Raw genomic sequence first — 22870 nt, 5'->3', positions numbered from 1 at the left:
TGTGCAGCCCCCCAATGTCCCATGTGCACCCCTCCCCCAGTCCTGTGTGCAGCCCCCCAATGTCCTGTGTGCACCCCTCACCCAGTCCTGTGTGCAGCCCATCACCCAGTAGTCCTGTTTGCACACCCCCCAATCCTGTGTGCACCCCTCCCCCAGTCCTGTGTGCAGCCCCCCAATGTCCTGTGTGCACCCCTCCCCCAGTCCTGTGTGCAGCCCATCACCCAGTAGTCCTGTTTGCACCCCCCCCAATCCTGTGTGCACCCCTCCCCCAGTCCTGTGTGCAGCCCCCCAATGTCCTGTGTGCACCCCCACACAATCCTATGTGCAGCCCATCACCCAGTCCTGTGTGCACCCCCCAGTCCTGTGTGCACCCCCCAGTCCTGTGTGCACCCACCCGTCCTGTGTGCACCCACCCGTCCTGTGTGCACCCCCCCAGTCCTGTGTGCACCCCCCAGTCCTGTGTGCACCCCCCAGTCCTGTGTGCACCCCCCCAGTGATGTCTGTGCCTCCCCCCAGTGATGTCTGTGCCTCCCCCCTGTGATGTCTGTTCCTCCCCCCAGTGATGTCTGTTCCTCCCCCCAGTGATGTCTGTGCCTCCCCCCAGTGATGTCTGTGCCTCCCCCCAGTGGTGTCTGTGCCTCCCCCCAGTGGTGTCTGTGCCTCCCCCCAGTGGTGTCTGTGTCTCCCCCCAGTGGTGTCTGTGCCCCCAGCCCCTCCAGTGGTGTCTGTGCCCCCAGCCCCTCCAGTGGTGTCTGTGCCCCCAGCCCATCCAGTGGTGTCTGTGCCCCCAGCCCCTCCAGTGGTGTCTGTGCCCCCAGCCCCTCCAGTGGTGTCTGTGCCCCCAGCCCCTCCAGTGGTGTCTGTGCCCCCAGCCCCTCCAGTGGTGACTGTGCCCCCAGCCCCTCCAGTGGTGTCTGTGCCCCCAGCCCCGCGTGTGGTGTCTGTGCCCCCAGCCCCGCGTGTGGTGTCTGTGCCCCCAGCCCCATGCCCCCAGTTAATTAATTGCTTCACCCAATATAGCAGGGTCATTTAAACATTGATAATTTAGTGCGGCCCCCGAAGGTTGGTAGAAATTTCCAAATGGCCCCCGACAGAAAAAAGGTTCCCCATCCCTGCCCTATACCATTTAAAAAGTGAGGAGAGAATATATACCTGGCGGATACATATAAACAATGTAATATTCATTATCAACAGAAATTAGCATAAATAGTTGCATTTTCACATACAGGGCAGACAAATAAACAAATTTGATGATCGACCAGCAAGAATTTCACCTGCTGGGCGGCACTATTCACTTATTCCTCAGCACCGTTGAGGAATAAGTACCCTGAATGATCACTATGAAAAGACATATTGACAGTTGTTAAAGGGAACCTGTCAAGTGCAATATGCACCCAGAAACTCGAGCAGTTCTGGGTGCACATTTCTAATCTCTGCCTAACTATCCCTGCATGTACTAACATACATAAAGAGATCTTTAGAAATGGTATTTCTAAAGATCCTTTACGATATGCTAATGAGCACAGGGACTAGACGCAAGGGTGTTACACAGTATATTCCCCGACTAGTCAGCCCACTTTGCATGGGACATGCTATTCAATGCCCATTGGCTAGCAACATGAGTGGTGACGCACGTACCTGTGTCCATTGTCACTGCTTCAGACACCGCCTTTTGGGTTAGTGCGCATGATCAGAAGTCGCACTTAGAAGTACTACTAGATGCTGGGACAGTTAGGCAGGGATTAGAAATATGCACCCATAACTAACGTGGTTCAGGGTGCATATTGCACCTAACAAGTTCCCTTTAAAAGGTTAAAAAAAAAATCTTAGAATTTAGCATTTTTTTGCTGTGTAAAAATATTTGGCTCATATGCCCTGTATTGTACAGAAGATGAGTAGATGATAGGTGATGGTCACCTTCTCCTCCTCCCGGGACATTGACCTTTGCCCAGATTAGAGCATGCTCTCCTATCATATCATATTCAATTTGCCTGAAACATCTTGTGGCAAACATAACAGAGCTAAAGCAAATTTCCTTCACATTTTAACAGTGTTTATAATACTTACATTGGACTCCACTGTATCAGTTAAAGAGTCTTCAACAAAATACATGCCAGTTTTCCCTAAACCAAAAAAGAAAATAGGTTAAACCATTACATTGGTCTACATTTAGAAAAAAAAAATGTTGTCAATTTTACTCCAATGAAAGGTGCCGATTCCAGATGTGAAGTTAACAACTATACAATTTGACAATTTTTTCGACAAAAGATAGATAGTTTATTAAAAGGTTTTAAAGTGGAATATCGGGGGCAATAAGAAATTATGGAGAAGTGATCGCATGTCATATATGTTTCATGCAAAAAATGAGTCTATTGTCTAACCAAGAGAGCAATAATAGTGTAAATTTTAATTGTTAGGGAGATATTCTCTCTTTTTGAATGCTTCAGAATAGTTATAATCAGGGTTGTCATACTGTAATCACCAGCAGTGGTCTGCCATTATGTTTGGGTTCCATCTGCCTTGATAGCTTGGTGAAAACATTTCCTTATTATTCACACATAGCTCCAAGATTAGGCAGGAAGTAGTTCAGTTTGTTATGAAATAAATGCAATTTGACTCTCATGTTTGCTTCCTGTCACTGAAATCAATCAAATCAATCAACACATTTTGAACTAACCGGTTATAATTTTTGACCCAAAGTTTGCAAGAAATTCTGTAATCACATCAGAAAAAGCAGAGATTTGAGTTTAACAACTATATCAAGTTACAACGTAGGATCTCATTATATTTGAAGTTATGATTGCTTGTGACTATACATTATTGTAAGTCTAATGCGGGCGTCACACGAGACGAGCTATCTTGCGATATGTCGTTGGGGTTGCGGTTTTCATGACGCACATCCAGCATCGCTTGCAACGTCGTCCCGTGTGACACCTATGAGCATCTGTAAACGATCGCAAATCAGTTACAAATCGCGAATTGTGTACAGGTCGCTCATTTTTAAAAAATTGTTTATTCTACTTAGCGTCGGTTGTTCATCGTACCCGGGGCAGCACACATCGCTGCGTGTGACAACCCAGGAACGATAAACACAGCTTACCTGCGTCACGCGGCTCCCGCCGGCAATGCGGAAGGAAGGAGGTGGGCGGGATGTTTACGTCCCGCTCACCTCCGCCCCTCCGCTTCTATTGGCCAGCCGCTGTGTGACTTCGCTGTGACGCCGAACGTCCCTCCCCCTTCAGGATGTGGATGTTCGCCGCCCACAGCGAGGTCGCTCAGCAGGTAAGTACGTGTGATGGCGGTTTAACAACTTTGTGCGCCACGGGCAAGTAATTGCCCGTGACGCACAAATGACGGGGGCGGGTACGATCGCTCGTGCAAACACACGATAGATCGTACCGTGTGAAGCCCGCATTATACAAAACTCTTTTATATGTTTTGTTTATCCTTGTATGCTGTTCAAATTTACTAGAACAAACAAGTTTATGACGAAAAAGCAGACCAAGCATCCTTTTCTATAGTTTTCCCCAGCTCCATTTTGCTGAAATTCAGCTCCAAACTTATAAGGAGCCTCCACCATTCTTCACTGTTGCATGCAGACACTTATTACTATACTGCTCTCCAGCCTTTCTACGAAAAACTGCCTTCTGTTACAGCAAAATGTTTTGTACTTTTCAGAACACCTGCTGCCATATTTATGCACCTTAGGTCCTATATTTTTGCTTATAGCTCAGTCACGTATTTTCGTATCCATGTTGAAGTTATGGTATTTTAGCCACAATTTTCCATGAAGCTAACGCCTAGTCAGACTTCTCCTAACACTAGATGCATGTAGCTGTGTCCCACTGGATGCTACCTGTTCTGAGATAATGGCACTGCTGGATGTCTTTTGATTTAGAAGAAAAGTATGCATGATGAATGTTTAATCTGCTGAAGTTTCTTTGGCCGACCAACGTATCTATGTTCTCAATATTACACATTTCTTGGTGCTTCTTCCAAAGAGATTGAAAATTTTGAAAACCAAGCTTATTTGAAATCTTTCACGGAGATAAATCTTTCTTATGCTGTATAACTACACTGTGTCTTGTAGCTGTGCTCAGTCTTGTCATGGTTTATGACTTGTGAAATTATCTTTAACCACCTCACTGTTATAGCAGCTTTAGGCTATTTCTTACCCAATTTTAAGCCTGTTACACAGTTGTTTTAGTTTCAGTTAAACTCTGTTTTTCAACCTACATATGAAAATGACATGAAACGCTCTTAAACTCACTGTTCTTCACCTAATTTTATACCTCCTACACAGCTGTTTTTGATTCAGTTAATGACTGTATTTCAACCTACAGTGCTGTGAATGCTTTTAAAATAGAACCATTAATGGTTTATTTTAATCAGTTAAAAACAAGGGGGCGTGGCTTGGACATGGTGGCGTGAGGAAGCAAACTGCCTGAGCTCCTATACCCACCGCCCGTATTCAGCTAATATACAGCCTCTCCACAATCTTATGCCACCTAAAAGGAAGCCCCAGGGAGCACCCACCGCCGTGGCTGGAGCCGTGTATCCAGGAGGAAGAATGGAGCGCTTTCTCAGCGGGCCGCCGCTGGAGATGAAGAGTGCGGGGAGCAGCGTTAAGATGGCGCCAGCCCCCTCGCCGCGGCCTGCTGGAGGGGAATCCCCACATTCGGGGACGCTGAAGAAGCCGGCGGCTGCCAGCGCGAGCCCTCGCGATGGAGCGGGGACGAGAGCGGCAGCTGAGAGGGTGTCCCAGCCGATGAAAGGACACCTCACGGCTGAAAATCTCCACAGCAGGGACGCCATGGGATCCACAGGGCACCGCGAGGAGGAAGGTGAGGAGAAGCGGAGGAGCGGGGGGGGAGGCCCAGAACATGGGGGCCCTGTCAGACACACAGCACCTGACCAGCACAAGCCCAGTGTGTGAGAGCTGCCCTCTGCACTCACCAGAGGAATCCCCAGGCAGAGACATTCCAGCTATCTTCCTCCCTGTGGGGGGCCTCCCCTGGGCAGCACGGCTCTCTCCCCCACACATGCGAACTCTGCTTATAATACACCAGAAATACAGGCACTGAGGGAGTTAATCTTAGCTCTTCCAAGTAAAAGTGACCTAGATGCACTGGTCTGCAGAATAGAGCAATCTCATCAACAGGCCATCACGGCTGTGAGAGAGGAGATAGGGGCCCTGGACAACAGGGTCACAGCCACTGAACAGGCTCAGGACTCTCTGGAAAGCGGAGTCACATGGCTGGAGAAAGACTGTGTGGCCTACAATAATTGGTTTAAGTATATGTCACTGCTGCTGGACGATCAAGAGAACAGAGGTCGTCGCAACAATATAAGAGTAAAAGGTATCCCAGAGGACTGGCCCACTGAGTCGCTCCGCACCAAGGTGCAAAAAATATTTAACACAGTCACTAATAGACCACTGGATGCCACGTTTCTATGCGACAGAGTACACAGAGTTGCCAGGGCCACCCAGGGAGCCGGTGCGGCCGCACCAAGAGACGTTCTTTGCCGTTTACACTTCTTCACGGACAAGGAGCTGATCCTGAGGAGGGCCTGGGAGTTCGGACCTGTAAAGATGGACGGTGCAGTTATTAAGCTTTTCTCTGATGTCTCCAGCCGCACACTTTACATGAGGAGTCAGCTTCACCCACTCCTGGTTAAAATTAAGGAGGTGAACGCCTCTTACCGCTGGGGCCATCCGTTCCACCTTATTGTCCGGAGGGGGTCGTCTATCTTCCTATTGAAACATCCTGCGGACTTGCCGGCCTTACACAAATTCCTGGATCTGCCCGACCTCTCCATCCCAGACTGGCTATCCTGGGAGTCCACGAGTCCCCAGATGCAGATGAGGGGAAAGGTTCCAGGATCCATGACAAGCGGGGGCAGTGGCTGAGAAACTTATAAGGCTCCGTTCTTGGATTGCTGAATTGGTGTATTGTGCCCATTTGCATTTTCTGGGGTAACTGTTCCGATGTGGGTGGAGGGGTGGAGGTGGGCCTTACATAAGGTCTGAGGGGGGCGGCGGTGGAGAGGCTGTTGGAATTCATAATAAGCATTGCCTTCTGTGGGTTTACAGGGGTGATAGCCAGTATATTGGGGGTGGGGGGGCGGGTAGGCTTCATACGTGTGTTCATTTTCGTCTTCGTTGAGACTGCCCTTGTAGGCCTAGGGCGGGCCCATAGACCTGCAAGCTCTTTGAGAGCATCTTATCTTGATCTCCGTTTTCTTTCTTTTTCTCCTTCTTCCGCCTAATTTTTCTCTCTTTTCCTTTTTCTCCTTTTTTCCCTTCCCTACTTCTACAACTCCCTTTTTTCGTCCCCTTTCCCCTCAAAACCTCTCCTCGTGGTGTGTTTGTGCGTCTAGTCTTTGTCGTTTCCCCGTAGGTTCCTGTTGAAGCCACGAAGCAGATGTCCAAACCTGATCTTAGAGTGGGGTCCCTGAATGTCAAGGGCCTTCACAGCCCATAGAAACGCTCAATCCTCCTGAACCTGCTATGGAAAAGGCGACTTCAGGTAATTTTTCTACAAGAAACCCACTATTGCCTAGACAAACCATATAAGCTATCTGACCGGAGATACTCGACGGTCTACCACTCGCCATCACCTGGATCCACGATCCAGGGGGACAAGCATTCTGGTTGCGAGCTCTCTGCCATGGGAGTTGATGGGGACCCACACGGACGAGGAGAAGAGACTGTTCATGATAAAGGGTTGTGTCCAGTCCCAGGTCTTCACCTTTGCGGCCCTTTACCTTCCCAACACGGGGCAATGCTCAACCCTGCTAAAATACCTGAGCATCCTGGACGAGTTTTCAGAGGGCACGTTGATAATGGGAGGAGACTTTAATTTTGTTATGGACCCAGAGTTAGATACTTCAAAGGGAGCTGCCAATATGTCTAGAGCCACTCATAGTCGGATCAAACGGGGGTTACACGAATACCAGCTAGTCGACGCGTGGTGGGTGCAACACCCGACAGATAGAGACTATTCCTTCTACTCCGCTGTCCATAACACGTACTCAAGGCTGGACCACTTTTTTATCAAACACAGGGATCTCCACTGCCTGGTGGGTACTGAAATAGATGAGATAATGTTTTCTGACCACGCTTTAATAATCCTGGATGTCTCCTTTGTGCACCCGTTGGTTAAACATGGCCAATGGACATTAAATACTTCTTTGCTGGGGGACCGAAGGAGCATGCATGAGTTACAGGAGGCGGTGGAGGAGTACTTCAACCTTTGCGCCCGGTGAGATACCACACCCGCGGTAACATGAGAAGCACATAAATGTGTAGTGAGAGGTCTGTTTATTAAACATGGAGCTCGGTTGAAACGGGAGAGAAACGCGGGAGTCAAGTCGCTCTTGGCAGACATACATGCGTTGGAGAGGATTCACAAAGACCGACTAGATGACGAGACCAAAACCCTTCTCTTTCAGAAAAGAGAAAAGTTGAAATCGCTACTTTCCAACAAAGCTAAAGCCTCACTAGCAAAATGCCGTAGATATTTTTACGAATTTGGAAACAAAAATAGCAGGACTCTGGCAAGGGCGTTGCGGATTCAAAGGATGAAGGGGTTTGTACCACATATACAGAAACAATCCGGGGAGAGAGCCTCACTCCCAGCTGACATTGCGGCCGCATTTAGGGACTTTTACTCTGCCCTGTATTCGATTGACAACAAGTTGACAGAGGGCGAAAGGGAGATAGCCCGGGAAAAAATCCAGGATTATCTAAGATCCTCAGGACTCCCGAGTCTTAAACCGGAAGACATAGAGGCACTGGAGACACCGATTTCCGAGGCGGAGCTAGCTGCGGCCCTAAAGAACTCCCCCTCGGGTAAGGCACCGGGGCCGGATGGGCTCCCGGTGGCCTATTACAAGAAGCTGGGTCACATATTGACCCCCCAATTTTAGCAGCCTTCAACAACATCCCATCTTTTCCATCCCCACCCTTACCTAGAGATGCCCTTGCAGCAACCTTAGTGGTTATTCCTAAAGAGGGGAGGGATCCCTCCACTTGTGCCAACTATCGCCCGATCTCCCTGCTTAATGTGGACCTAAAGCTGTTTGCTAAGATTCTGGCCGAGCGACTGTCCCCCCTGCTAGGGGGTGTAGTCCATTCTGACCAGGCCGAGTTCATGCTGGGCAGGGAGGCTAGGGATAACACCACGAGGGCAATAAACCTGATTCATAGGGCCAGGTCGGATGGTGGATCTCTCATGTTGTTGTCGACGGACGCCCAGAAGGCTTTCGACCGGGTCGGCTGGACGTTCCTGGATGGAAACATGCTAAGTTGGATAGGTTCTCTATATAGTGCACCGTCGGCTCGTGTACGGGTTAATGGAGTGCTTTCAGAGAGTTTTCCGATCACCAATGGCACTCGACAGGGTTGTCCGCTTTCCCCAATGATATTCATACTCACATTAGAGCCCCTACTGCGACACATTCGGAGGAATACTAGAATTAAGGGATCGGAGATCGGGGGAGTGACTCATAAAATAGCAGCCTTCGCGGATGATCTATTATTTTTTATCGCTGACCCAGCCGAATCACTCCCGGTGCTAATGCAGGAATTTGATCGTTACTCCCTCCTCTCCAACTTCAAGGTCAAGTTGTCTAAATCGGAGGCACTGGGCGTCAACCTCCCTGCGGAGGTAGTTTCGCAGCTGCGGGGAGCCTCTGATATTCAGTGGGCTCCTCAGTACTTGCGGTACTTGGGACTTAAACTGTCGGCCGATGTGAGCTCCCTTTTCCAGTTGAACTTCACCCCCCTCCTCCACAAAATTAAAGAAGACTGTACAACATGGTCAAAAGGCACTTTCACGTGGTTCGTACGGGCCGCGATTTTTAAGATGAACATTTTTCCGAGACTCTTGTACCTCCTTCAGACCCTACCTATAGGGATCCCCAGGTCATTCTTTAGAGAAGTTTCCTCTCTACAAACGAAGTTCCTATGGGCAAACAAGCCGGCGATACTGGCACGGTCGTTTTTGTGTAGACCTAGAGCTCGGGGGGGCATGGGCCTCCCGGACCTCAAGACACATTACATTGCTACTCACATGGCCAGGGTGGTGGACTGGTGTCGACATTCTAAGGCCAAAGCTTGGGTTCAGGTAGAGCAGAGCTTTACTGAAATACCATTGGCGGGGCTACCCTGGGCGCTTCCCCCTGTGGGCACAGAACTCAAATCCCATCCTACTATTGGGGATACGCTATCTTGTTGTTCCCAGGAGGCGGTTCGGAGAGCCCTGATGCCCCTACCCTCTCTCCCCTTTCTCCGGTGATAGGCGCCCCGAATTTCTCGCCGGGTCTCTCTGACCCGATGTTTCGTCTCTGGATCTCCCGGAACAGATTTCGTGCTCAACACATCGGAGCCGAGGGGCAATGGCCTACAACTGAGGAACTTCGGAGCTTTCGGGTCCCTGGGCCCCTGGGCCTGTGGCAATCCCTACAGCTCAGACACTTTCTCTGCACTCTACCGGTCCGTAGTCAGTTTGTCAGACCCCTCACCGACTTTGAGAAGCTGTGTATGGAAAAGGGGTCGCTCCGACACTCCCTGGCTATCTCATACTCCATGTTATGCAACGTTACAGACCTGTCCCCTCCTGGGTTCCTCTTGCACTGGGAGTCAGACCTGGGCCTCACCCTCTCGACCTCACAAAGAAATAAGGTGCTGTTACTTGCCCACAAAACATCAGTTAGCTCTAAACTTCAAGAGGCCAACTATAAATGTATATCTCGCTGGTATAGGGTCCCGACAAAACTCCACAGGATGTTCCCAGGTGTAGACTCCAGTTGTTGGAGATGTGGGATTGGGGAAGGTAATTTTCTGCACATATTCTGGGAATGCCCGGAGTTGCAGCGGTTTTGGGAGGGGGTACGGGGTGTGATCGGGCATGTGGTTGGACATGCGCAGACCCTGGGCCCTGAGCTCTTCTTGCTTCAGTTGCCCGATTCCTCTGCCCGTGCCTATAAGTTATCTCTCTTAAGCTTCCTGGTGATGGCTGCTAGATGAAGATCTCCTGAGATGGAGATCCCCCATTCCGCCGACACTGTCAATGTGGGCGAACAGGGTGAATGAATTGTTGTATATGGAGGACCTGACGGCGTCTCTCCACGACAGACAGGAGGTTTTTCACAAAATTTGGTTTCCCTGGATCGAGTTTAAATTCTCCACGGAATATGGTACCTGGATCCCCCCTGACTGAGGGGGCCTACTTCTGCCGTTAGACAGAGGGGTATAGAGATATTGGATCTTTGCCTAGTGGCTGTATGTTCCCTTATGTTTTTCCCTTTACCCCCCCTTCCTCCACCCTTTGTGTGTTCCCCCCTATTCGTCTAAGATCTACTTTCTTCTGCTCACCTGCTTCTCTCTCTTTCTTTCCTTAATTCTCTACAGAATCTCTATACTTGAAAATTCCCGGGTATACATGGAGGAGTCAAAGTGTGGAGGCTTTCAGATGTTACAGTTTGCTTGAGGGGTGTCAATGTACAATGGTTGTAAAATGTCATGCTACTGTTTTGGATTTATGTATCTCCATGTTTTTCGGTTAAATATAGAATTATAAAAAAAAAAAAAAAACAAGATCAATTTTAATATTTGGTGTTACCACACTTTGAGTTCAAAATACCCTTAATTCTTATAGGTATTCTTGCACAAAGTAATGGATTTTGTAGGATTATACTAGTCAGATGTATGATTAACTAATTATACTAAGCAAGTGATAACGATCATCATTTTCATATATAAGTTGAAAAACAGACATTAACTGACAGCTGTGTAGGAGGCTTAAAACTAGGTAAAAACAGCCAGTCACTGCAATATAGATGAAATTGTTCAAGACTGTTTCATGCCATAACTTGCAAGATTTCCCCGTTTAGTAGGGAGAGATTAGGAAGTGTTCCCATACAAGCAACTCCCGGGAACATCGCTGCAAATCATTAGAAGACAGATTGCCACTTGACTGCCCTTCAACAGCAATTAGTATCTTACAGCTTCTCTGGTTATCTATAACTACGACATTGGTCATTGCTCTGATCACAGTGTTTTCACTCCGATCAAGAGCCTAGACAAGTGTGACAATGGTGAATAGTGAAGCTGCCGACAAAGGGAATACAAAAAAAGTAGCAGCATGGAACCAGGAGTAGTGAAAAGCGGACTCGCAGATAACCGGGACTAGCAGATCTAACCAGATTTAAAAGAAAAACCAGTTCCGGCTCGGAATTGATCCCGGATATCTGGACCGACGCTGGTCCCCATAGTAGTGAATGGGGACCAGAATCCGGCACATAAAAATGGTGGTAGAAAAATGGTGGTAGAAGGGATGGGGCAATTTGAGCAAGCACTTCATTCTTTTCAAGTTCTATGGCATAGCTGTAACTGCTTCCAGGTCATTCATTCTTCTTCCGGCACCAATCATTATTGCTCATCTATATTCACTGCTTCCCCCACCCACCGACAGTCCTGGCATCTGTGATTGGTTGCAGCCAGACACAGCCCCAGCCTGTGTGACCACATGTCTGACTGTAACCAATCACAGACCCTGTCTGCGGGTCATTGAAGATTGGAGTACAAATAAATTGAAAAATTGGTGTATGGTCCCCCATATTATGATACCCAGCACAGATAAAGCATACAGCCACTGGCTGCAGCCTCCAGCTGTGCGCTTATCTGGGCTGTGTATCAAAATAAGAGGAACCACGAGCTGTTTTTTTGTTTTTTTAAATTATAATGTGGTCCCCCCAGTTTTGATAGCCAGCCATGATAAAGCCCAACAGCTGGGGGCTGGTATTCTCAGGCTGGGAAGACCCGTGCTTATTGAACCATCTCAGCCTACAAATAGCAGCCTGTAGCCGCTTGGAATTGCCGCATGCATTAGATGCGACAGTCATGGCACTTTACCCAACTCTTCCTGATTGCCCTGGTGGAAATCAGGGTAACAAGGGCTTTATAACAGCTCACAGCTGCCACTAAGCCCTAGATTAGTTATTCAGACCTCTCCATGACCAATTGTAAGTGAAACAAAATTAACACAAACACCCAAAAATCATTTATTTGAAAAAAAGATACAATCCTTTTTCACCCCTTTATTAGCACCCAAAAACATCCAGATCCAACGTAATCCACACGAGTTCCAGATGACTCCAGCTCTGCTACATTTGAAGTCACAGTGAGCACCCATAGAACATGACCGCCCACTGTGAGCTTAAGGCAGAGAATGAGCAGTGCGATGAGTGGTGATGTCACTCAGGTTAGCTGCGGTCACAGCTGAAGGTTTCCAAGGTCCTCCACCTGTGATGGCAAGTAACCTGACCTAAGTGACCTCACCTTCTTTGAGATCTGCATTTCCTTGCAGAAAACCACATTTTTTTGCCAAGAGATGTAGATTTGGTGCAGACATTTTTACACCATATTCCTGCTCCCAATCTACACCTTCTGGCAAAAACCTCATCCCTACCGCATGCGGTTTTGATGTGTTTTGGGGGGGGGGGTTTGCCATGAATATAGTGTAAAAATGTCATCACCAAATTTGCATCTCTTGGCCCAAAAATGCAAAAAAAGGTTTTCACACTGTTTTGGTGCAGTTATCTGGCAGAAGGTGCAAATTTGGTGCTGAAATGTCTGCCTCCAGCTCACAGCTGTCATTAAGCCCTAGATTAGTAATGTAAGGCACCTATGAGACTCCCCATTACTAATCTGTAAGTGAAAAGAAATAAACACAAACAAGTAAAAACTCCTTTATTTGAAATAAAATACAAAACCTCAACCCTCTTTCATCCATTTATTAACCACCAAAACATCCAGACTCTACGTATTCCATGCGAGGTCCCATGACGATTCCAGCTATGCTACATATGAAGTCACAGCGACCGCCCGCTGTGAGCTGACCTGCATCATGTTTTTGCACCAAAAGATGCAGATTTGGTTTGAAATTTCTACACGATATTTCTGCAACCAATTGACACCTCCTGGCAAAAAATGCATCACTACCGCATCATACTGCGTGCAGTTTTGATGCATGTTTTTTTTTTTCTTCACCAGTAGCTGTAGATTGAGTGCATGACTATGGTGTAAAAATGTCATCACCAAATTTGCATCTGTTGGCCCAAAACAGCAAAAAAAAAACAACGTTTTTTTCTACCAGGAGACAGACATTTCAGCACCAAATTTGCACCTCCTGGCAGAAAACTGCACCAAAACGGCGCCAAAACCTTTTTTTGCATTTTTAGGCCAAGAGATGCAAATTTGGTGATGCAATTTTATACCATATTCATGCACCAAAATCTACATCTCCTGGTGAAGAAAACGCATCAAAATTACATGTGGTATGATGGGGGTAGTGATGCTTTTTTTGACAGGAGGTGTCGATAGGATGCAGAAATATGGTATAGAAATTTCAGACCAAATCTGCATCTCTTGGCACAAAAACATGGTTTCCTGCTAGGAGATGCAGGTTTGTGAACCTGAGTTTACTGAGGTCACCTGAGGTCAGGCTGCCTGTGATCACAGGTGGAGGACCTTGGTGTTATGAACTGGTAACCGTGGTCGATCACAAAAAAATCCCATTAATCAGGAAAAAACAATACCACAAGAGTAGTTGGAAACTAAGCTGACCGCAATCCCCTATCGAACAACACTAGAAGTAGCAGTGGGATGGTCCTAACATACCTAGACACCTCGTCACTGCTGGAGAAACTTGCTACACCTCACAGATAGAAATGAGGAATCCTAACTTGCCTCGGCGCAGTCCCCAAAAGAAATAGCAAGCCCCCAACATGCAACAACGCTGATGTAAGAAAACATAATACACAGATAGAAAATATAGTGTTGTGAATACATTTTACAGTTTGGGGCTCCCTCTTGTGGTCAGTGCTAGCGGTGCAGTTGACTTGTTGAATAGGAGCCAGACACCTGTGGAGGACTGGCAATCAGGTCATTCAGATTGGGCCTATATAACTGAGTAGTTTTTTCATTTCCCTGCTAGTGCTCAATGTATCTCCTGTGTGCTAAGGACATTCTGAAACCAGCCCTTCTCTCTAACAGAACTCCTCTCAGATAAGTTGGTCTTTGTATCTCTGCTTATTGTTTCCACTTTATTGTAGTTTTTTCTGGTTTGATACTAATGCTTGATTCCTGATTTTGCTTGTGTGGAGGTCTTGGTGGAGTTGGACCATTCCCTGCTGGGAATGTCTGTGTACCTTGCTTCATGTCCTGCTATGTATTTTGTTTTGTCATGCTTGGTATTAAATTCAGTCCCTCATCTACAGTACAGACCAAAAGAGTGGACACACCTTCTCATCTCTAGAACAACTATTAAGATGAGTTTTTGTGCAGCAGGCCTTCATGGTAAAATAAGTGCTAGGGAACCACTGCTAAGGACAGACAACAAGCAGAAGAGAATTGTTTGGGATAAAGAACACAAGGAATGGACATTAGACCAGTGGAAATCTGTGCTTTGGTCTGATGAGTCCAAATTTGAGATCTTTGGATCCAACCACCGTGTCTTTGTAGAAAAGGTGAACGGATGGACTCTACATGCCTGGTTCCCACCTTGAAGCATGGAGGAGGAGGTGTGATGGTGTGCGGGTGCTTTGCTGCTGACACTGTTGGGGATTTATTCAAAATTGAAGGCATACAGAACCAGCATGGCTACTACAGCATCTTGCAGCGGCATGCTATTCCATCCGGTTTGCGTTTAGTTGGACCATAATTTATTTTTCAACAGGACATTGACCCCCAAACACACCTCCAGGCTGTGTAAGGGCTATTTGACTAAGAAGGAGATTGATGGGGTGCTACGCCAGATGACCTGGTCTCCAGTCACCAGACCTGAACCCAATCGAGATGGTTTGGGGTGAGCTGGACCGCAGAGTGAAGGCAAAAGGGCCAACAAGTGCTAAGCATCTCTGGGAACTCCTTCAAGACTGTTGGAAAACCATTTCCAATGACTACCTCTTGAAGCTCATCAAGAGAATGCTAAGAGTGTGCAAAGTAGTAATGAAAGCATAAGGTGGCTACTTTCAAGAAATTAGAATATAAGACATTTTCAGTTGTTTCACACTTTTTTAAGTATTTCATTCCACATGTTTTCATTTATAGTTTTGATGCCTTCAATGTGAAAATAAAGAAAACTCTTTGAATGAGGAGGTGTGTCCAAACTTTTGGTCTGTACGGTATATTAGTGTTTTTTGGATCCCAACAACACCAGAGTACTGATATAGTGGGGTAGAGCCTGTGAGGGCTCAGGGCTTTTCCATATCAGGCGTGCTGAGATTTATAAGGGTTTTTATGGATGCAGACAGTGCTCTTTCCTATCCTTTCCTATACAGATAGTTTGGGCCTCATATTTACTGAATCTGTTTTCTAGCTTTGTATTGTGTTTTCCTATATCACCTTAGCCTTTACATGTGGGGGGCTATCTATATCTTTGGAAATTGCTCTGAGGCAGATAAGCGTTTCTTATATTTTTCTCTGTAAAAATATTTAGTTCTCCGGCTGTGTCGTGGCGACTAGGACATCGTAGGCACGCCCCACGGCTACTTCTAGTTGTGTGTGAGTATTAGGTCTCCAGTCCGTTAAGGTTCCAGCCACTCTGGTTACTTTCAGGGTTTCCGCATTTTTGTCCTTTTTCTGATCCTCTTCGTTTACTGAATCATAACAGATTAGCATAGGTGAGGCCCAACTTACTAGATACAACAGGACAGGAAAGATAATGGATTGAGGCCAGCAAAAAACCCTGCAAAAAATACCAAACTACTGATAAAACAAAAATCCTAAGACCACAAGCGCTCTCCCCCACTATATCAGGTACTCTTGTGCCATAACCTTTAAACAGAACAGCAGATATAATGGGAACAAACAAAATCACAGAGTAAATAATATTCTAAAGTGCAAATAATCCAAACATGAACAGGGAGCAAGCACTCTTTCTTGCTGGAGTAACTACCCTGCTCACAAAAAGCAGAGAAACAGATACATACAAACAAGAAACCAAAACACAGAACAAAATGGAATAAGCAGAAACACCCTTAAGTGCAATTCCAGCAATTAAGCACCGAAACTAGTAAACTTATCTGGCGTAGATTCAGGCACAGAATAAATGGGAGGAACTGAAGGGATAACTCTCAGCCATCTTCAAAAGCAGCAGGAAACATTTATCACAGGCGGCCGCCAGCCAGAAACTGCTCTCACTACACTAGGCTGATCTGCAAGAGGACTTCCTGGATTCCTAATTAATTTCAACACCTGTTTGAGTCACAACTTCAGACTCCGCTTCATTACCATTCCTGGCCACCAGAGGGAGCTCCACACCAGCACCCACTCGGATGACATTCACAACACCTTGGGAAGCGCCAGCTGTGACCGCAAATAAACTGAGTGACGTCACCGCTCATTGCGCAGCTCAGAGATTCTCTGCCTGAAGCTCACAGTGGGTGGTCATGTTCTATGACTGCTCACTGTGACTTTAGATGTAGCAGAGATGGAGTCGTCGTGGTACCTCGCATGGATTACATAGGGCCTGAATGTTTTGGTGGTTAATAAAGGGATACAAGAGGGTGGGGGGTTTTGTATTTTTTTTTCAAATAAACGATTGTTTAGGTGTTTGTGTTTATTTCTTTTCACTTACAGATTAGTAAAAGGGGGTCTCACAGATGCCGCTCATTACTAATCTAGGGCTTAGTGGCAGCTATGAGCTGCGATTAACCCCTTATTACCCTGATTGCCACAGCACCTGGACAATCAGGATGAGCCGGGTATAGTGTCCGGATTGTACATCTAATTGATGCGGCACTCCTGGGCAGCTGCAGGCTGCTATTTTAGGCTGGGGGGCCCAATAAGCATATGTCACAGCAGGAGAGAGGTTATACCTCCAGTATAGTACAACACAAAGAGAGGGGAAAGTGTTGCCTTATAGCTAGGGAAAAGAGGATGTGGTGACCCCTGACAACAACCTATAGCTGGTCCCTGGTGTCCCTCAACCCTCCAGATAGGTTACTCACTTTTGCGCTGAGCCGGATACCTGACCTTAGGTATCCCTATTGCTGGGCCCTAAATGGGGAATGGGTGGATGAGCTCTTCATCAACCCCACTAAACGCTAAAGAAAGACACGAGTGAACAATACAGGGGAAACTCGACTGCAATCACCAGAGCCCTGGTAGATAGCAAAAAAAAAACCAAACACTTATCTGAGCAGCAGCAACCACAGGAGATGCCCTCTCAACAGTTCAGTAAGGAACAAAGTATAAACCACCCTAGGGTTAGGTTCATAAGGAAGTCAGAGAATACCAACTGCTATGAAGGACTGACAGTTTTCCAGGGTTCTAGAGTCTACTGGCTTTGGAAAAATAGAACTGTCAGATAACAACACGTGTCGCCAATCTCTGATCTTCTAGTACTTGCTGCTACTGAATTGTCAGCCGGCTGTGATACTTCCGTGACAGGCCATGACACATCTGTAACAGCATGGGTCTCCACTTCCTGAGAATACAAGCCCCCAGCTGTATTAAAATTGGGGGGACCGTACACTGATTTTAAAAATTATTTATTTAAAATTTTTTTAAAAAGCTGCACACAGTTCTTCTTATTTTCATACACAGCCAAGATAAGTGCATGCCTGGGGGCTGTAGCCTGTAGCCATTTGCTTTATCTGTGCTGGGTCTTGCAAACAAAATGAATGAATTGGAGACTCTTATGTCAACCATGGATTATGATGTGGTGGGCATTACGGAAACCTGGCTGGATGAAAGCCATGACTGGATGACAAACATACAGGGTTATAGTACATTTAGGAGGGACAGGAAAGACAAAAAAAGTGGTGGGGTGTGTATATTTATCAAATCTAACTTAAAACCTGTGTTGAATGATGACATTGGGGGGAACTGCAACAATGTAGAGTCAGTATGGGTAAATGTACATGGGGAGGGGAATAATGGAAAAATGCTAATTGGAGATTGCTATAAGCCTCCTAACATACCTGAACAAATAGAGGCTGAAATGCTGGAACAAATTGAAAAGGCAGCTAATAATAATAATCGGGTTCTTATTATGGAGGATTTCAACTATCCAGACATACAGTGGGACATAGAATCCTCTGGTTGTGCTAAAAGCTGTAAATTCTTATCTACCATTCAAGACAATTACCTCTCTCAGATGGTAGATGAACCGACGAGGGGAGATAATTTGCTAGATTTGGTCCTGTCAAATAGACCGGATACAATTTCAGATTTACAGGTCCAGGAGCACTTGGGCACCAGCGATCATAATATGGTAAGCTTCAACTAAATATTCAATAGAACATTTCAAAGGGGAAATGCTAAAACCTGGAATTTTAGGAAAGCTGATTTCAACAAATTAAGGGAAGAGCTTAAAGGTGTAGATTGGGACAAAGTCATGGTAACTGGGGATACTGAACATAAATGGGGAAAGTTTAAGGATATACTGCTAGAGTCCTGTAAAAACGGATTTTTGTGTACTCACCGTAAAATCGTTTTCTCTTAGCCATCATTGGGGGACACAGGACCATGCGTGTTATGCTGCCTATCCATAGGAGGACACTAAGTAGATGCAAAAGCATAGCTCCTGCTCTGCAGTATACACCCCCTGGCCGGGCCAGGCAAGCTCAGTTTTAGTACACAAGCAGTAGGAGAAAAAAGCAGTAGAAAACTTCTCAACAGAGGAACATGAGAAAAGAAGAGTCAAAACCAAATAAGGTACTGAGAGAAAAAAGGCCCAACAGGGCAACAGGGTGGGTGCTGTGTCCCCCAATGATGGCTAAGAGAAAACGATTTTACGGTGAGTACACAAAAATCCGTTTTTCTCTGACACCTCATTGGGGGACACAGGACCATGGGACGTCCTAAAGCAGTCCATGGGTGGGAAACATAAAAGAAGACAACACAACCCAAGGACTAGGAACCAGTCCCGGACAGCCTGGAGCGCCTACTGAGAGAGGTGCTCTACTGCCGTTTGCAGAATTTTCCTACCCAGATTTGCCTCAGCTGAAGCCTGGGTATGGACTCTGTAATGCTTTGAAAATGTATGTAGGCTAGACCAGGTCGCAGCCTTACACACCTGTTCCACTGAAGCCTGATGCTGAATGGCCCACGAAGCGCCAACTGCTCGCGTGGAATGAGCCCGCAGCCCACTAGGAATGGGCTTGAGTTGCAAGCGGTAGATTTCCTGGATCGCAGAGCAAATCTAGCGAGCCAGCTTAGCCTTTGAAGCTGCCTGTCCCTTCTTAGGCCCCACAGGAATGACGAACAAAGAGTCCGTTTTCCTAAATGGGGCTGTCCTGGATATGTAATATCTGAGAGCTCTGACGAGGTCTAACGAATGCAGAGACCTTTCCACCCTATGAACTGGGTGTGGACAAAAGGAAGGCAGGACAATGTCCTCGTTCAAATGAAACGGGGTAAGAACCTTTGGAAGGAAATCCGGAAGAGGGCGCAGAACCACCTTGTCCTGATGAAAGATCAGAAAAGGCTTGCGGCAAGCGAGTGCTGCCAGCTCCGAAACCTGTCTGATGGACGTAATTGCCACTAAGAATGTTACCTTCCAGGACAGAAGAGCAAGGGAGGATTCCTTGAGAGGTTCAAAGGGAGACCTCTGGAGACCGTCCAGAACGAGGTTGAGGTCCCATGGTTCCAGCGGCCGTTTGTACGGGGGAACTAGATGGGAAACACCCTGGAGGAAGGTCTTGACTTGCGGTTTTTGAGCCAGGCGGCATTGGTAGAAGATTGAGAGCGCTGAGACATGCCCTTTAAGGGAACTGAGAGCCAACCCCGCTTGCAAGCCAGACTGTAGAAAATCGAGAATTCTGGGGATGGCCAGAGGCATAGGCTGGACGTTAGTTTCCCTGCACCATGAAAGGAAGATTTTCCACGTACGGTGGTAAATGCGGGATGAAACAGGCTTTCGGGCGCTGATCATGGTGGCAATAACCGCGGGGGAGAATCCCGCTCTTGTTAATATCCAGGTCTTAATGGCCATGCCGTTAGCTTCAGGGCTCTGGAGTTCTGATGGGAAATGGGCCCTTGGGTCAGCAAGTCTGGGATGTCTGGAAGGCGCCACGGTGTGTCTGTGAGCATTTGTACTAATTCGGCGGGCCAGGCGCGCCTGGGCCAGTCCGGTGCTATTAGTATCACTGGGACTCCCTCTGCCTTGATCTTCCTGATTACCCGCGGCAGCAGCGGTAGAGGTGGAAATATGTAAGGCAGGCGGAAGTGGTGCCAGGAGCAGACTAGAGCATCCGCGCCGATGGACTGCGGGTCGCGTGACCTGGCTATGAACGCGGGTACCTTTGCATTCAACCTTGAGGCCATTAGGTCCACGTCTGGTGTGCCCCAGCGAGTGCAGATGTGTAGAAACACATCTGGGTGGAGGGATCATTCTCCGGCAGCCAGGCCTTGGCGACTCAAAGTCTGCTGTCTAGTTCTCTACCCCCGGTATGTGTACCGCTGATATCGCTGATCCCGTCAATTCGGCCCAGCTGAGGATCTTGTGGGCCTCGAGATAAGCCGCTTTGCTGCGGGTGCCCCCCTGCCGATTGATATAGGTTACAGCTGTCGCATTGTCCGATTGGACTCGAATCTGACGACCCGCTAGCAGAGGGCTGAATGCTCTGAGCGCGAGGAAGATCGCGCGGAGTTCCAGGATGTTGATGGGGAGGAAAGACTCCTGGGGCGTCCAACGTCCTTGAGCAGTGTGGTGCAGGTACACTGCTCCCCAGCCTAGGAGGCTGGCGTCCGTGGTAAGGACCAGCCAAGTTCACTGGGAGAAAAGATCTCCCCTTCGATAGGGATGAGGACCGAAGCCACCAGCGGAGTGCGTACCTGACTGAAGGCGTCAGGTGAAGATGTCTGTCCAGGGAGAAGGGGCTCTTGTCCCAGGCCGCTAGAAGGGCTAGCTGCAGTGGGCGGAGGTGCAGTTGAGCAAAAGGTACTGCTTCCATAGCCGCCACCATCCTGCCGAGCACTTTCATGCTGAATCGAATGGAGCGAGACGGAGGACGTAGAAAGGCAGCGTACCGCTCGTTGAATAGCGAACGCCTTGTCCTGAGGGAGAAGGATCAAGCCCCGACGGGTGTCCAGGGACATTGTCATGATTGACTCCTGGCTCAGTTGGAGCTGAGCCTTTTTTTAGTTTCACTTCTGATGCAAGTCACGTTAGGGGTTAATCCTTTCTGCCTCGTTCTGGAGGTCAGGCTGCTTTTTTAGGGCACTGTTTCTCTTGGACTTCGCCAGTGATACTTCTGGCTCTGCTGTGTTCTGCTCTTGAGTGACCTGTTGTCTGCCCTGCCCCCTCCTAACCTCCGTGTTCACCTGACCTGTTAACCTCCTCTGTTGTCTGTTTCCATCAGTGTCTCTCCCGCTGTCTCCCTGTTCGTTCCTTATCTGTTTACCTTTATTCTGTCTTGTCTTCCAACCCCCCCTCGCTTCTAGGCTCTGATTTCCCGGCTACTGACTATTTGATTCCCTCTGACTACGTTTAGACTTTGCCCTTGTGTACTTACAAGACCTCATGTTGTGACACGGCTTTCTGACGATTCTACTGCCATCTGGTGGGCTTGACTATTATTACCTCTGCTAGGGAATTCCCTGCTCATACGTTTCCTCCACTTTTCCGCCCCCTAGTGGTTTACCAGCTAACTACCTTCTCAGATAGTTTCAGGAATCCTCTCAGTCCCAGATTACTGCGTTGTACTGCTATTGTACATCTTAGAGTACAGCGTGACATTATCACTGGCCCTTACATTTTTACCCCTATGGATCCATTACGTATCCTTACGGATGAGATGTCTAATTTGACTCAAATGATCCAGGACTTATCCATTGAGCATAGAGCCCTAGCCTCTTCCCATACTCAACTCCAGGGGGAGCTTGCTGCTGCAGTAAAGGCTTTCCAGGGTTCCATGACTCAATCACAGCCCGGTCCCGTATATGTATCATTTCATTCTCCAGAACCCACGGTCATGCTCCCGGATATGTTTTCCGGAGAGGAGAGGTTTCACACGTTTCGGGAGAGCTGTAAATTACTTTTTTCTCTTAGACCCCGTTCCTCTGGGGATGATAGTCAGCGGGTGGGGATAATAATTTCCTTGCTTAGGGAGGGACCTCAGACTTGGGCCTTTTCTTAACCTCCGACAGCCCCTGAGCGTATGTCTGTGGATAGGTTTTTTTGACGCCCTAGGACTTATTTATGATGAACCGGACCGGGTCATGGTGGCAGAGGACAGGATCATGGGTCTCTCTCAGGGTAGATGCACTGCAGAGTGGTATTGTTCTGAGTTCAGTCAGTGGTCTACGATGGTTTCCTGGAATGATTCTGCTCTGAGATGCCAGTTTAGGAGAGGACTCTCTGATCATCTCAAGGACGCTCTGGCCCTTCATCCTCCACCCAGTTCTTTGGAGGAGGCCATGACCCAGGCAGTACGGATGGATCGGAGGTTGCGGGAGAGAGGAGTGACCCTGCGGGAAACCTCATTATGCCCGGTCAAAGCTGAGGTTGTTTCACTTGCGGAGCCCATGGAGGTCAGTGCCACAGATTACAAGGAGAAGGAGAGGAGACGACGACGGGAGTGGAAATTGTGTTTCTACTGTGGAAGTCCGGGACATTGGAGGAAGGACTGTCCTACCTGTCCCCCTGCTACTAAACCGTCGGGAAATGCTTAGGTCTGGGTGATGTTCGAGGAGGTCACCCAGACCCTCAGGTACCCTTTTCCTCTTTCCAAAAAATTTTGCTTGAGGTGGAACTTGTAATAGGAGACTGTTGTATTCCAGCCTCTGCTTTCGTGGACTTTGGTTCCTCCATGAACTTCATTGACTCCAGTCTGGTTTCCAAAGCTAAGATAG

At 47.6% G+C, this 22870-nt stretch overlaps 1 protein-coding gene across 6 annotated transcripts in view; it reads right to left on the bottom strand.

The window, feature by feature from the left end:
- The window catches only part of LYST (lysosomal trafficking regulator), a 1763279-nt gene that overhangs the window by 567771 nt on the left and 1172638 nt on the right, over positions 1–22870 (bottom strand). For all 6 annotated transcript variants that reach the window (XR_012751618.1, XM_075339737.1, XM_075339736.1 and 3 more), the window contains exon 37: positions 2068–2123. Coding sequence is in view for 5 of the 6 variants with exons in the window: in XM_075339737.1 (XP_075195852.1) it covers positions 2068–2123 (56 nt within the window). In the remaining variant the exon portion in view is untranslated. The remainder of the gene's footprint in view (positions 1–2067; positions 2124–22870) is intronic.

This window comes from Anomaloglossus baeobatrachus, chromosome 3 (genome assembly GCF_048569485.1).
Source record: "Anomaloglossus baeobatrachus isolate aAnoBae1 chromosome 3, aAnoBae1.hap1, whole genome shotgun sequence".
NCBI classification, from domain to species: domain Eukaryota; kingdom Metazoa; phylum Chordata; class Amphibia; order Anura; family Aromobatidae; genus Anomaloglossus; species Anomaloglossus baeobatrachus.
Note: the sequence above shows the minus strand (reverse complement) of the source record. Positions and strands in the feature narration are given on the sequence as shown.